The sequence below is a fragment of the Taudactylus pleione genome, unplaced genomic scaffold (genome assembly GCF_031769625.1).
Source record: "Taudactylus pleione unplaced genomic scaffold, aTauple2 ptg000069l, whole genome shotgun sequence".
NCBI lineage: Eukaryota > Metazoa > Chordata > Amphibia > Anura > Myobatrachidae > Taudactylus > Taudactylus pleione.
In genome coordinates, this window is record NW_028284471.1 from 3,371,490 (window position 1) to 3,387,233 (window position 15,744).

Below are 15,744 nucleotides of genomic sequence, written 5' to 3' on the forward strand. Positions count from 1 at the left end.
CCATGTTTCCTCTTGTCACCTTGACTACTGCATTCATTTGATTGTGACCAGTGGGTAGTCTTCCTGTCTAAAGGTGGGTACACACTAGAATGACAGATCAACTGGCCTATCAGACTACTGGCAAGTGCATACACTTTACAATCATCGGCCCAATGAGTCTTGACAGACGTCACAACTGGGCGGGCATTTATATGTGCAATGTCAGTCACTGGCAGGACAACTGACCACCCGCACACAGCATGATGTACCAATCTATCTGCAGTTATTTTAGGCATCAGCTGCGCTACAAGCCTGACGAATATTTCTGAACGATGTTGTTCACAGACAGATCGCCTATACACACTGGCCAACGCTCACACAATATATCAGCCTTTCAATTGATGGTCAGGTAGTGTGACCCAGCATTAGGCAAGACTAAGGAGTTGTAACTGTCCCAATGATGAGTCAGTAATATTTGAAAGATAAAAGGTTACTGTAAGTTGAGTCTAGTTATAGATAACAGATAAGTGGCCCTTGCTACTCACTAATGCCAACCATTAATAAATCAAGGATTTATAATAAGTTGAACACTGAATCCAATGGGGGTGGGATATACAATTTCAGAAGAGAGAAAATGACCTAATTCATTCACAGGTATTTTGAATGAAATCATTGAGTGGTATTTAGAGAAGGATAGCAAGGACACCCCCCATGCCTTGACAAAGATTTGTGTAGAAATCGAAATGATTGTTATTTACATCAGGATGGTTTTTATTTTGGATCTGTGTATGCTGACAAAGGGAGGTCCAGACCTGTAACTTGTTAGCCTGCACATGAATATTGAAACATCTGGTCTTCCTATGATTACCATTATAGACTGACCTGGTTTTATTCTGTTTTTTATCTTGGAATTTCTTTTGGAGTAAATCCGTTTTAAGCACCTATAGCTGATTAATTTCCCATTTACTCCATATACCTTAATCTTGGTTATTGGGAATAAAGGGAAAGTTCAAGCAGGAAAAGATACATTACAAAAGAAGCTGTGATGCGCTTATCCAAGCAGTTCCCTTGCGAGTATGGTGCGCAATTACTTTGGCTATAAAATTTGTGATGTTCACGTGATTATGTGCAAAGCCGTCTGCTTAAGATACCTTTATGGATACAGTTTCACATCTCCTTGTGTAAGTAAGGGAATGTGATTATTGGCTTTTGTGAAAATCCTATATAAAATATTGTCTGATTCTTACCTTGATTGTGGAAGTGATATCATCTGGGGTGATCAGGTGGACTACCGAGAACAGCTTTGATACATTTGTTATCTGATAGATGGGTGGCATTAAGATTTAAAGATACCTTTACATACTTGACCTTGCTCATTTTGATTGTGAGTAAGGTACGATATTTAGCTTAACGCAGAAGCACCTTTCATGTAATTATTTTATGTACCATGAGTTCCTCCTGTGTCTTTTTTTTTATGCATCTACATCGCATGAGAAATTCAAAGACAGCAGGAACATGGATAAACCAACGCCTAAAAGAAAATCCACAAATTTGTAAACAGTGGAAATCTAAAAGTCTGTATAGTAACTATTATTGAGTGTATATACATTACTTTGCTTTTAATATTACCAGCACAATCTCCCCTGTAGACTGTTCTTCTACATTAATAAAGTCTGTTTGCAAGTTTAGAGCCTGTTCTATAGGCATCCAGAGACAAAGGAATTAATAAATCCCTATACCAGGTTAAAGACTCAAAAGTGGGTGAAGGCAAATTAGATGCCCTTTAATTAAAGCATGCCAACAGGTTGGCTTTTTTTTTTTTTTTTTATAATGTTACATGTCCATGAATTTATTTTTAATCCTTAAATCAGCATGACCAGTTACAGCTCACATTAGTCTGTATAAGCGGACCTAGTTTTTATTTAAAAAATCTAAAAGAGGAATGTCAGCCATATGTAGGTAGAAAAACAACCACAGTAATATTTGTACTCCCTTTATTAATATTCACAAAAAATATATATCTTACATCATCTTAACTGCCATTCACACATCAGGGAGAGTTACAGTGTACAAGGAACATAAATACAACATTGTAAACTCACAACCAAGTCAAAAAATAAAATAAAAGGGTCCTGTCACCAGCATATGTGCAAAACAATGGATAGGAGGGAGATCTGCTGAACAGGGGGTGCACTTCTGGGAAGAGGGGAATCAGCAGTAGAGTGTGGAGCTTTGTGTTCTAGCACAAGACAGCAGCAACAAGGAATGATCACATCAGCAAACCTAAAGGGGCAGGGTGAAGACATGGCCCTTTACTTCTGGCCTGCAGGAAGTAGAGTGTTAAACATGCTTTCCTCCCACAGATACACCCAATGGTTGACTTCAGCTGTGGGGGTAGATCAAATCTATAAAGTGTACTCCAGTCCAAATAGGTAGCCAACAGCTTTTAAAGGGAAATGCCCAGCTTATTTCTAATTCAGTTGGAAGAACACCAGCCAAGTATAAGAGCAGAATCCCATGATCCTTTAGAGATAACAGCCCCCACCTATTATGTCAGAATATTGATCAATCACTGCTTAATTGCCTCCAGGTTGGCAGGGATCCCTGGCATTCAACCCTGTTCCAATAATGAGAGAGATAATATTTTAAAAGGGGTGCATTGGCCCAATTGTACACCCCATCTTTAATGGCAGAGCTTCTACCTGAGCTATAAGAGGGGCAGGAGACATGCCACAAATTTGCAACTCTGCACTGCGCAACCCACAGGGTCTATTGTCTAGAATTTACATCTATGGCACTTTATTTTTTATTTTTTTTTGGGGGGGGGGGGGGGGGGGGTTGGGGAAAGGGGGTGTGACTAACCAAATTATAGAACTGCCAAATGACTCCAGCACAGAACTTTCACTGCTGGTTAGATAGTAAGGTTATTTTCTCTGAGAATAAGTTAGGTTAGACTGGGTACGCTCTGGAAACAGTCAGTCTTCTGAAGGAAACCGGTTTTCTTATGTAGTGAGAAGCCCAACCCAGAGACACTACTTTATAGCACAACAGAATCCCATTCCATCACTGAATAACCTTTATCCAGCTAGGTTACTCTGGGTCCAATTGAAGTTAGAATTTTTTTCCCCCCATTGGAAATCTCTCTATACTAATAAAGTAATATTTAAAGGTGAGCAGTCTGCAGTCAGCCCATGCATTGGGGGAGGAGCAAGAAATGGCTGGTGGGTATCTGATGATTGGTGGATTGCAGTTGTATGTAGTGGGTGCCTGAAGCAAGGATTAATAAGGCACAGCGCTCCAAACACAAGTGATAGCTAAAGAGTGCAAGTCTCCCTCCCAATGCCCTTTATACTACAGTTGTGTCTCCCACAGTGTGTATGCTAGGACAGCTCCAGGCAAGTAGGCACTTTGGTAGAGAAAATAATAAAAAATAAAAATCTACCCATCTCTGCATGCAGGTGTCAGGAAGGTGCAGCCAGGAGTGAGTGAGGCACAGGAAAGGGACTTTATTGCAGCCACTACCCACCAGTCAGATATCCCTGAGACAGTAAGTGCAGGATTCAGTAGTGCCAGGGAAGAGACCAAGTGAACCCATTCCATAGGTCACCCCAGAAGTGACTGAAGAGAAGAGCACGGGTGAGAGGTTTAGGAGGAAGTGAAGGATTGTGGGAGAGACACTGATGGGCCTGCAGAGCCCATTTAAGACAACTTCCATATTACAAACTAACTTGGAGATTAAGGGGTGGAATTAAATTTTTTAAATTTTCACACATCTATTAGTCATGGGTGCCCAATGGAGCAATTAAATTGTTGCTCCGACTGGGCACTAACACCCAGAATTTTGCTTGCACCCTCCTGATATGGTGAGCAGTAATCCGCGAAAAGTCTGGCATTTGGGTACTCTAACCAGGACTTTGGATGGGTTTAGCAGCTTTTTTGCAGCCAATCCCAGTACACCTGCGCACTCGTGCGCAAACAATTGAAGTCATCCCAAGTCTTAAAATGGGACATGCAGGCACAGAACAGCTCACCCCATGTAAAGATTAATTGCAAGCACTTAAGGTGCTACACCTAAAAAGGCTGACTAACTTGTATACCAAGGGCAAATAAACTGGGATCATGCTACTAGCAGCTGAATGAGGGTGTTGCAACTCATTGCATCAAGGGTTAGCCTACAGTTAGCATAGGATTTGTATAGTAATTGCCCCAACACACTAGAAAACTTAATCCAGCCGCCTGGTAGGAGGTGGCTCATGAGATGCCAACAAGGCAATGCCAAGGATGGAACCCTTATGGTAGAGAGTATTGGGTAACTAGCACCAGTGATGGCCAAGGATATAGTAACCAAGCTCTAGTTTTATTCTAGAACACATTATAGATGATCCAGTCAGGACTTTCCAAGAGCGAAAAAGGGAGGCAGTGTCCAGATCTCCAGAGACAGCACGAACCTTGATCCCACATCAAAACCTGAGAGAAACAAGACAATGTTAAATGAGAGAAGGAAAGATAGAACAATTCCATAAGCGTTAAAGGCCCTCATGAGACATCAGAAGTCACTGATAACTGTATGCCAGATGTGCAGCAGACACATTTAGGTGGCTATTCAATACACAGTTGAGGACATCACTACAAAATTACAGTAGCACAACATCTTTGTTTCCTCACATCCCATAGAGGTGTGCAGGGAAAACAATTGCCATGCTGTTAGTGAAGGGCCAGCAATCACTCAGGATTGAATTGCCCCTTTGACACCAATTTCAGCACAAACTTAAATTTACACGTTGAATTAGATCTACCTGTACAGGTTAAATGATTTTAAAAGGAGTTATGGAGGACACACCTCAAAGCATTAAAGACAAACAGGTTAAAAGTTATTAAGAGTACAAGACATAAGGTATTACTTAGCTGTTAAGGGCAGCTCTGTCCTGCACAACTGTGTACACAAGAAACTATTCTAGATGGCAGGATATTTCTGGGATAAAAGGAGGGGATTTGGGTTGAAGATTATCCAGGAAGTAGCTGCAAGAAAGTGATAAATCTACATGTATCTGGCAACAGAACCCTATGGAGAACCTGCTCTCATCTAAATACAGGGTAGGAGCCCATATGCTTGCTATTCTGCAGGTCTGGGAACAATATCTGTGCGCTTTCCTGCAGGCCATATGACTTGCCCCTGGCAAACATTGTTCTCCAGGTTTTAGAGGGGGCCAGGGCAGAATAGCATGTAAATGGCAGACCATAAATCTACTGGAACCCAGTCCACTAATTTGAGTTCCCTGGACCTTTTGGATTCCACTGTGCAGCAATGTACATGACGGAATTTCTCTACCTAAATATTTCACCTTTATAAGTTTACAGCATTGGTTTGAACAGCCAGGCAGAACTGTACACCATCTCACATCACTTTGATCAGAGGAAGCATCAGCACGGCCCTAATGACTGGGTGACCCATTTCTGAGCTGGCACGTCACATGGTAAAGGTTCTCAGCACGTGTAGAGGGGGCAACATGGCAGAGAGACACGTGAGGATTTAGGACAGGCAGCTCTGGGGACAAAGTGGGGAGGGGGTCAGTGTGAAGGAATGTGCAGAGATGGCAGCTCTCAGGAAGCATCTGCACACCAACTATGATCCATCCCACATCCCCAAGGCAAGTTATATAAGCTGCATTAGAAAAGCATGAATGGTCACAGATGAACTCATAACTGAGCGGCTGAAATGCTCAGTGTTTCAGCAAGTGACTAGCGTACCGGCACTGCCAATCTTACCCATTTGAGGATGCTAGGTATTGTTCCCAATTGTCCTTTTTACAAGGATGGAAACTCCCAGGGGTCAGAGCATGCCCCTCTTTTGTGCTCACTGCTCTACGATATCTACATAGATTTTAGGAAGACAGTTTTCAGCTCATGTATAGAGTTATCAGTGTTTTCTGCCCAGGATACGGTTATGTAACCAGAACATGTACACAATGCTGATGGGAATACAGTCATCCTTGAAGATCCCCTCTCCCTCTTAAAGGCAATGTTATGTGCAACATTATAGGTTATATGCTGGACATTACAGATTGTGTTTGGTTACATTACAATATGCATAACCAGGATTTCACATCTACTATACAGCCTGCGAACACCTGTCTTATGCATACAAGATGTCACCACTACTTCAAGAGGGACAGAATTTAATGCCTCATTAGTTTGCAGGTAGATATTGGTCTTTCAGTTTAGAAATTTGCTGTGCTGCAGTCAGTATATTAGTTTGCAGAAATTAAACTGCTAAATAGAAGCCGTTCAATACCAAATGCTTCTAAAAAGCAGTATTTCACAGGGAACAAGTACCCTTTTCTATTCATTATGTAAAAGTAAATTTTTAAGCTGGTGAATGAGAATTTGCTTAGACAGTCTCAGTTTTATCATCACCATTTAGAGACAAAACAGAATAATCAAATGTGCATTTACTGTCCCTTAACCCAGCACAAAAGACAAAATGTTGCTTTACGCAAGCCAAACAATCTCAGGTGTGTGCAAGACTGTATACGTTCAGGAAGCCGGCCGTTGCAATGCAGACAGCCGGCTTCCCAACTACTTAATCCCGACGAGAGTTAAATGACAGGCGTTCGGTTAGGGGCAGGAATCCCCCTGGAGGTTAGGGTTAGGCTAGGGGGAGGGAAGGTTATCTTTAGGACGACCAGGATTTCCTCCTCTGTCAGAATTTGAACCGCCGGCCATGCGGCCGACGGTCAATCATACCGAATGCGTGCAAGACACATGTTAAGTGTATGTCACCTGGGTTACCCATTCACACTGCATCATGGGCCAGGTTGAACCAGAATTCAACCCTGCTTGTGACCAGGGTTGAAATGCTCGACTGCTTATTTCAACTTGGCCCTTTCACACTGCACAGTAACCCAGGTTGCTGCGCGTTCACATGCAATAACACGGGTTATTGCAGCAAGTTTGCAAGGGGTATAAGTGGGGTCTGACCTGATTTTACTTGCATGACATAGCATTTCTACCGCCATGTGACATCTAAAAGGCACACATCCACATGCTGACTAGGGAAAGTACAATTAAGACATCGTAATCGTACAGTCATTCCCCATCCCCTGCCATGCCTACACTGAATGATTAATCGTTCAGTGTAGACACCCTCCATCATTCCCGAACAGAGTTAATCTGTCAATGATTGATGTAGGAAACTACCAGCAGGACCGCGCATCACTGATAGTTTCAGACATAGTGCACGATTATGATGTTGTAACCATGCAATCGCTCATTAATATCGCTTAGTGGATGTGCCCCCTTAGTCTGCCAAACAGTACCTGGCCACCCTTATTCAAGTCTCCAGCCATACACCCATCACATCTGCAAATTTTGCCCTCAAATGCTGGATTCCTGCATTTCAAAAATTGGCACCCTCACTTTTACACCAATAACCCTCCATCCCGAAGTAATGAGATGGGGTGGGGGGGGTGAACTGTTTGTGGTAACCAGTCTCTCTCTCCAAGCCAGCTTTGCCCCTACTAGAAATAAAAGTAGTAATGAGATGTGCTTGTCTCCAGGGAATCAGTATGTATGACTGCCGGATGTCAGTTGAAATCCCAATGCCGGCAGCCCAATGGGTGAAGATCCCGATAGCGGAGGCCAGTAGGGGGGGGGGGGGGGATTAGTCCCTGAACCTAACCCCCCCCCCCCCCCCCGCCGTAATGTAGCTAAGAGGTCCCTTTGTTCGGTATGCCGGGCTTCAGGATTTTCGGCTAGTGGATAATGATAGGTGTAGGGATTTCGACAATTAGTCCCATGCCGGGATTTGACAGTCGGGAAGCTGGCAGTCGGCATTTCGACCGCCGGCTTCCCAATAACATACTGTCTCCAGTATAGGTAGTAATTTGTATGATTGTGTGTAGTTAAAAAGGGAATCTTTACAAATAGCTGTACAAAACTTGGAAGGACCTAAAAGTGAAAGGTTACAAAATGCACTTATGCAGATTACTGAAGTGTCTAAACTTGTCTCCAACTGTGCTGCCATATCAGCTCAGAAATGGGTCATGAGGCCCTCAAGCCACCAAACCTCTACAAAACCTGGTCAGTAATGAACTGCAAGGCCCCTACATAGAACAAAGTAACCAGGTGCTGCAGTTATACCGGCCTATCCCACCACAATACTATACCCACCTCTCCAGCAGTGTACATTTCCAATAACTATAACAATTCTCAGCATTTGGTGCCTCTAGCGCAGGTACTTCCTGTGTATTAGGGCTGCACCACCTAAAAGGAAAGCCTGTTTACCAGTATTATGAGTTCTCTGCCCACTGTAATAGTGCAGTGAGCATTAAGTACTTTGATTTTGAATTGTTGCAAACTAACATGCACAAGGGCAGCCTGTACTGGATAAGACTTCTAATGCAGAGGGTGATTACCATACATTTTATTTTTTTAAGGGACTTTGTAGAGCTGGGCAACAGGAGTCATTTAGCCATGCACCTAATCTTTCGCAGTCATTTTTCAAAATAAAACCAGCCATAATCACACATTGTTTGTGAAATTACAGCAATCAACAAAGATCTCTTAAATGGCCAAATCCGTAAGTGCGCCCATTAAGCTATAGAAGACCGATAAAGCAGTAGATCTGTGACTGCTAATTTTTTCCATGATTAGGCCTACATCCTAGAAAGTAGTCAGGTTTCCCAGAGCATAAGAAAAGGACACCAGCCAGACCACCCCACTTACCAGGACAGTGCCTCAAGCAGCACACGTAACTTGGTCCATCCTCGTCTCCAACTCAAATGCATCTGGCCGATCCTGAGGATTAGCAGCCAACATGTCTTTTAGCAGCTGCCGGATGCCTTCAGACATGGAAGTTCTGCGTTTCTGTGGGATGTGAAGTTCCATCTTTGGGTTCTCTAGCAACGCTTCCCCTACAGGCACAATCTCACTGCCTTGCTTGATGTAGGTGCCCAGAAGCTCCTTCTTGGTCTCTGCATCTACAAAGGTGATCCGCTCGATCATGGCCCAGATGATTATTCCCAGAGCAAATATATCAGCTTTTGCTGTGTAGTGTCCTTCCCACACCTCAGGAGCCATGTAAAAGTCTGAGCCACACGCAGATGACAGCCAGTACTTGTTGACATTTACAGTCCTATTCTCATTGCTGCCACCCCCAGTACTGTCTTTACCCCGGGGAGCGAGTCCAGCGCAGACTTTGCTGAGGCCAAAGTCAGCCACTTTTAGCACTGGGGATCCAGAGCGCTCTGTGATCAGAATATTATCAGGTTTTAGGTCTCGGTGAACGATCTGGTTTTTGTGCAGGAAAGCAATGGCACTTGTCAGCTGAAGCATGAAGCTTTTGTTTGTAGCCGGGTCTGGGCGTCTGGACAAGACATACTGATTAAGATCACCCCCTTCACAGAACTCCATGACAAACCATAGGTAACAAGCTTCTTCCATGTAGCCCAAAATACGCTCTCCTACAAGAATTAAAAAAAAATTGTAATCAGGAATATTTGTCTATATGCTGGACAGAAATAAAAACAAAACAAAAAAAAACAAAAACTTAATGGTTCCAGTTAAACTGAGTTTTGGTATTCTATATCTATCCATCTATCAAAGATAATCATAATCAAGAACAGATGAAGTTCAGAAGGAATAGGAAAGTCACAATATCAGATCCCTAAAAACTCCACTTAAAAACTTTTTCCATAGATGTCAGACGCAGCAACTTGGGTATATGGGATTAAGTCACTATGTTGACAGTGACATCAATCCTGGAATGCTGGGCATGAAGATTTTAACAGGATGAGCTTTAAAACAGTAAAGCAGCTGGTAAAACATCTTTACAGTTCTAATGCTGGTCCGTTAACTTGCTGTAAGTAGCAAGTTAACCTTGTTGACAAGCCAGCACCTGCATCCCAGCACTGACCGTCACTGTTGACATTGTGACTGTTGAACCCGAATGCCCAAAGAGAATATAACTGGGAATCCATGTAATAGAGTGGCATATATGCCTACACCATAACTGCAGAGGTCATAATGCATACAGGTTAAAGATCCATTGGGGATTTGCCTCTGAAGGAATTACTGTGGCATACAACTAGCTGACTGCATTCAACTCCTTAAGCATTCTACTCCAATTTCCAAGATCTTGATTATTTTTGCACATGTGCTCCTTCAGGAATATTTGCAATAAGACTACACACCAATAGCGGACCCAATAAAAAAAAAAAAAAAAAAGCACACAAGTGCGAGGTTTAACTACCACTAATTTGGAACCTAGTCTGTCACCACACAAGTTAACAGTAAAAAGTTCTAGAAGATTCATGTACAGGCATATAGATTAGTCAACACACTGAACACTCCATGAAGCCCAGCTAGTCTGCAGTTTACAACAGTAGCAGACTGCAGTCATCAGCAGTTCACGCTTCCTGCCAGTCACAATCACCATCCCATAGGACAAGGCTGATCAAGATTGGCAGTCCAGTCCAACACACAAGTGACACCCAAGATGCTGAATTCATAAACTGTATTAAAATTATAACAGAGACCTGAACTTGTCAGACCTTGGCCAGTAGTCCTGTTCACTGTAAGATGGGTATATATTAATTGCATTATTCACTTTTTGGAATGCTGAGCTAACATCAAAGGCCCAAATTATGAGTGGCTGTCCAGTGGTCAGGCGGTTTACTTAATCTGTGTCCACCATGCTGCTGTGCTGCTTCAAAAGTAGGCTGTGAACAAGCAGAGTGGTGATGCCAAAAGTGCACCATACTCAAAAACATGATGTGCCTCTCCTCTACCCATTGTTTGCTTAAGAAACAGTGTTTGCAGGGGAGGGGGTGAAGAGCTACAAGAGAGAAGAAGGCGACCAAGATGTCTGCCATTTGTTGTAGTGGGCACAAACAATTCTGCAGTGCTCTATTAAGGTTTATATATCGCCACCAAATTACTCTGCAGTATAGAGTAAATAATTCATATCAGTCCATGCCCCTGTGAATTCTAGGTCTAATTTTGTCAAAATCCAATTAACCTACCAGTAGGTTTTGTCATGTGGGATGAAATAAAATAGAGCACCTGTAACCCACAAACTCAAAAATATACACTCTTTACCAAAGCACTAGTTGCCAGGGTTTTATTTACAGATTGTGTGCTGCCCGGTAAGTGTAACCTTGTCATCCAGTATTTAAACTGTACAGAAGCCTGATTGAATGCGAAAATAGTTAACTAAGATCATTCATTTACAAAATGTAATGAACGATTTTTTTGAACTACAAACGATTTTTGTAACTTTCCCTTAATGAAAATAGTCAAGTTGGTCAGTCAGAATGGACGATGAACAAAAACTACAAACGTGAACGCGCATGAACGATAATAGTTCGTCATTTGAAAAAAAAAAAATATATATATTTTTTTTTTTGCCTAAACGATTGAACAACTACGTCGTTACAGTTAAACCGTTCAAAAAATCGTTGTGTGTACACACCTTTAGAAATTATTTAAGCTTGCTGCTGGCATTGGTAGACGCACTAGTGATAAACTCATGCGACCATCCAAAACCAGTGTACTAACCTGGCAGCTTTATGGAAGTAGATGGGTGTTTTTCAAAAGCTGCAGGGCTCCTGCAAGTATTTGGGATGTTAACCACGACTAATACTCAGATTCTGACCTACCTAGAAGATTGTCATTGCTACACCACCATGGAGAGAAGCAACTGTAACATGATGCATTGCATATCCAGGAATTTTTTAATGTGCAATTGCATATAGCCAAGTCCAGTTGATTGATTATGGGGTAGATGTACTAAGCCTAAAGCTGCATACACACGGAATGACTACAATAGCATTATCATTCAGTGTGTATACAAGACATTGTTAATGATGCACGCTCCTGCGTATAGTTAACGATATTTTCATTGGACGCACTTGCAGGCCTATCTGACGAGATAGATCCTGCAAATTCAGGGATAGAGCCAGTGAGGTCACTGAATGATATAGTTAACGATATCGTCCAGCAAATATGCTCAATGTCAGGAACAACATTGAGCCCGGCAGGTGAAGGGACAACACTGAACGATATCGCTCACGGAGCATATCTTTCTGTGTACTCTGCTTTAGAGACAGAAAGTACCAACCAATCAGCTCCTGTCTCTTTACAGACAGTTTGCAAAATGAGTTAGGAGCTCATTGGTTGGTACATCTAACCCTTAAAGTTTCAATGATTACAATTTGCTATGAGCAGTAAAGCTAGGTACAAACTACGATGTGTGACCCAGATGACCGTGCGAAGCTACAATACAATGCACAATACAGTGTACAACGACACGTCATTAAATGGTGCATGTAACAGCACCACGTCGTATACGATATATTGTATAGTGTGTACTCTTTAGATTATCTGTCTTGAGAATCTGGTAATGTATGGGAGTAAATTACAACCGACCAATTGCACCCAAATGCCTTACAAAAACAGACATTGTCGTTTGGTTAAATAAGTTTTGACAAACTGGTTATATCCAAACGGATTTAAATAAATCAGTTTGATATAACCAGTTTGTACAAACATATTTAACCAAGGACAAGGTCGGTGTTTGTAAGGCATTTGGGTGCAATTGGTCAGTTGTCATATACATTACGAGATCTATCTATCTATATCTTATCTCAAGTTTCTAGCATTAATCAAAAGGTAGATTAAAACAGATTCACCCGTAAGCATTATTTTATATACCTAGGAGTTCAGCTACCGCCTCACTGCACATAAGAGATTCAGGACATTGCTTCCCCTGGTTTATTTTTATGGGTTATAGCAAACACCCTAGGGTCTAAGCAACAACCATCTAATAAAGGCCAATTATAGATAAGACTCAGCTGTCTCCTAGATATGACAGGCTGAACCAAAGTCATGAATGTACCTAGAAACCTGACATATGAAGCCATTCAACAGATGTGGCTAGATTTTTGTTATGAGGTGACAGATGTACAATTCATACCTTCTGCTCCTCTAAGTAACGTGACTTTGCTTGTAATAAACAGCCTCTAGGGACATGCATAATATAGGTGTTTACATGTTTCACTGTTCTGGGACATCTGTAGAAAGTAATGAATTGCTTGCCTCCAAATTCCACAGTAATCTCTTCACACTACAGTTTACCAATCTCACAAAGCTAAACAGCAGGGTGACCTCCTGCGCTGATCAGAGATCAGACTGGGGATTACATTTTGTAACAGGCCTTAATCTGAACAGCATTTATAAACTATGACCACTAAAGTATAACCTACAAGAGGATGACAGTGAGCACACAGCCAGAGGCTGGATAATCCACTGCTTCCTTGCATCACAAGTGAGCAGTTTTTAGTGTAGTGGCCTTATCAATGATCAAGCTGAGCTGAAAGGATATCTCTAGGGAGCAACATTTAATGGGAAACACCCCCTACATCAAATAGGAACCCTTTAGATCTCAGAATACAACATAGGAGGATATGACGACTTATGCCAGGTACACACTAGATATGTCGTTTGATCCAGCAGATCAGACGACATATCGGCCACATCAGGCAGTGTGTACCCGCTATGCTACTGACAACACATGCCATTAGCGATATCACCTGTCAAACCTGCATGTAGGACCGATAGGCAATATCAGCTGGGGCAGCGCTGCCGAATACACCCTGTATGATTTACCGCTGGCCGCATGGCCAGCTGTTCAAATCCCGGCAGTGGTAGCCCGACAGAGGAGGAAATCCCGATCGTCCTAAAGGCAAGTATAAACCAACCTAATTCTACCCCCTAATCCTCCTTTAGGGTGCCTCTCTCCCACAGTTCCTAAAACTAACCCCCCTTCCCCACTGCCTAAACTAAAGTCCCCTTGAGGGGGGGGGGGGGGTTTGGGGGAAGAGAAAGGTGCCTTACCCTAAATCCCCCCCCCAGGAGCCTTCGATTGGGATTCCGGGTTCCGGTCTTCCGGCGTCGGTAAAATGACAGGCATCTAGATTTAGATGCCTGCCATTTAACCCTCGCCGGGATTAAGTAGTCGGGAAACCGACATTGAATGGCACCCGCTGTCACATTATTGCTCCAGGCACCAGCAAGTGTGTTCGTACTTGCCGATGCCAGCACCCCGCTGTGTCCAGTCTTTAACGAAACCAGTAACACCTATGATCCAAACAAATGCAGTACCTGTACAGCTGATGAAATTTACTGTAGAAGCATTAGAATGTATGCTGGACACCAGGCACACACTGCATCCGTTCTTACAATAAAGAGCCAGACACTGGGCACCTGTGTTTACTAGGCCACACCAGAGAACCCAGATTGCCCTCCCTGCAGCCCATCATCTCTGCTATCCAAGACTAGTGCCTAAGACAGGGCCTCAGGCTGCAGTAGAGCCAGCTATGGGTCACCAACCCCATATACACAACTCCAAAGGACCTAGCCTTGGGCCTCCTGCACTGGCACCTCCACACATGCCTGTTGCAGAACCCTGCTGGCTTCCTGATACATGCAGCAGTGCCTCAGCACTCACACTAAACTTGCGCCTCCAGCCTCCCCTGCTGGATTCTCCGAGCACCCATTCTCAGTGCCCGGCACCAGAGTGCCTGTAATACCCGGACAGCGCTCCTAATCGCCCCGAGATCCCCGTCTCACCCCCCCCCCCCGCCGGGCAGCCTCCTACTACAGTCGGCCTGCACAGTATAACACACCCCAGGCCTCTTACTGACAGTACCCTCCCTCCCCCCGTGCCCGGATCCCTGACACACCCCCCACCGGGCATGCACACTCCCGTCCCCCGATACCTTTGAGCGAGGTCTCCACCAGGCGCAGGTAGAGCTGGCTGCTCTTGTTGCCGTGGCTCATCTTCTGGGCCAGGCCGTTCCGCTGCAGGACACACTCCTCGAAGCGTACGATGTTGGGGTGGCGGCGGCGCAGGCTGGTCAGGGCCCAGAACTCGGACAGGGCCAGCTCCACGTTCTCCGGGGCGTCACAGCGGATCTTCTTCACCGCCACCCGGGCCCCGCTCTTCCGTGCCACCGCCTCGTACACTACTCCGTAACTCCCGCGTCCGATCTCCGACAGTAAGCTGTAGCGGGGCCGGAAGCTGCTGCTACCGCCGCCCGGTAGCCGCGGCCTGCTCACCTGCTCAACCTCCTTCGGGAGCTCGGCTCGGCGGCTCCCGTTGAAGGGCTGCACGTTGAGGGGGGCGGGGAGCCGCTCTCTCAGCGGCCGCATTCCAGGGCTGCGTCTGCGCTTTCTCTCGGGACTCTTAGCGGTTTCCATGACGGTTCCGCAGGCCCGAAGCCCTCATCCCTCCTCCGCCGCTCTGACAGATCGCTGTGTGCACGATGGAGCAGAACGCGGGGAGCAGCAGCAGAAGATAGGCCTCATCTCCTCCCCGGGGCCGAGCTCGCAGCCGGCTCCTCGCTCACTGAGCAACAATCGCTTCTGTGTGAGAGTTACTACACAGGGGGGCGTACCAACTCGGCATTTGCCAGGGGGGAGACACTGTGGACGAGCTGATCTGCGAAACCCGCCAAGGGACACCGCCCCGTCGACGCCTCCACTTTACATCGTACAACTCACTCACCAAACCGATCCCATCACCGACGTATTACCGGCCACGTATAGTTGGTATACGGGAAAAAAACAAAACAGCCTACCCTATAGAGATGGCACATCCCAAAGCTGGCTGAGTGTAAACACTGACTGTTGGAAGACACCAAGCTCTCCAGAAGGGGTGGTCAGGAGTCACATGTGGCGGCAAAGAACGCGTCGTTATGTTCGTGT

The 15,744-nt window shown here is 44.4% G+C and overlaps 1 protein-coding gene across 1 annotated transcript; it reads right to left on the reverse strand.

Annotated features, from left to right (window-relative positions):
* Positions 1 to 1,956: 1,956 nt before the first annotated feature.
* STK35 (serine/threonine kinase 35) lies at positions 1,957 to 15,399 on the reverse strand. Its single transcript, XM_088467049.1, has 3 exons — positions 14,757 to 15,399; positions 8,704 to 9,440; positions 1,957 to 4,446 (listed from the first exon to the last, which is right to left on the reverse strand). Exons 1-2 carry the CDS (start codon positions 15,235 to 15,237, stop codon positions 8,716 to 8,718), a joined length of 1,206 nt encoding a protein of 401 aa, XP_088323175.1. The 5' UTR covers positions 15,238 to 15,399; the 3' UTR covers positions 1,957 to 4,446; positions 8,704 to 8,715.
* Between the last annotated feature and the right edge of the window lie 345 nt (positions 15,400 to 15,744).

Bases quoted from the DNA above. Each gene is read 5' to 3' on its own strand.
- STK35 (XM_088467049.1), bottom strand. From the start codon at position 15,237: ATGGAAACCGCTAAGAGTCCCGAGAGAAAGCGCAGACGCAGCCCTGGA. The intron at 9,441-14,756 runs GTATCGGGGGAC...TAATTCTTGTAG, and splicing joins GGTGGAGACCTCGCTCAAAG to GAGAGCGTATTTTGGGCTAC.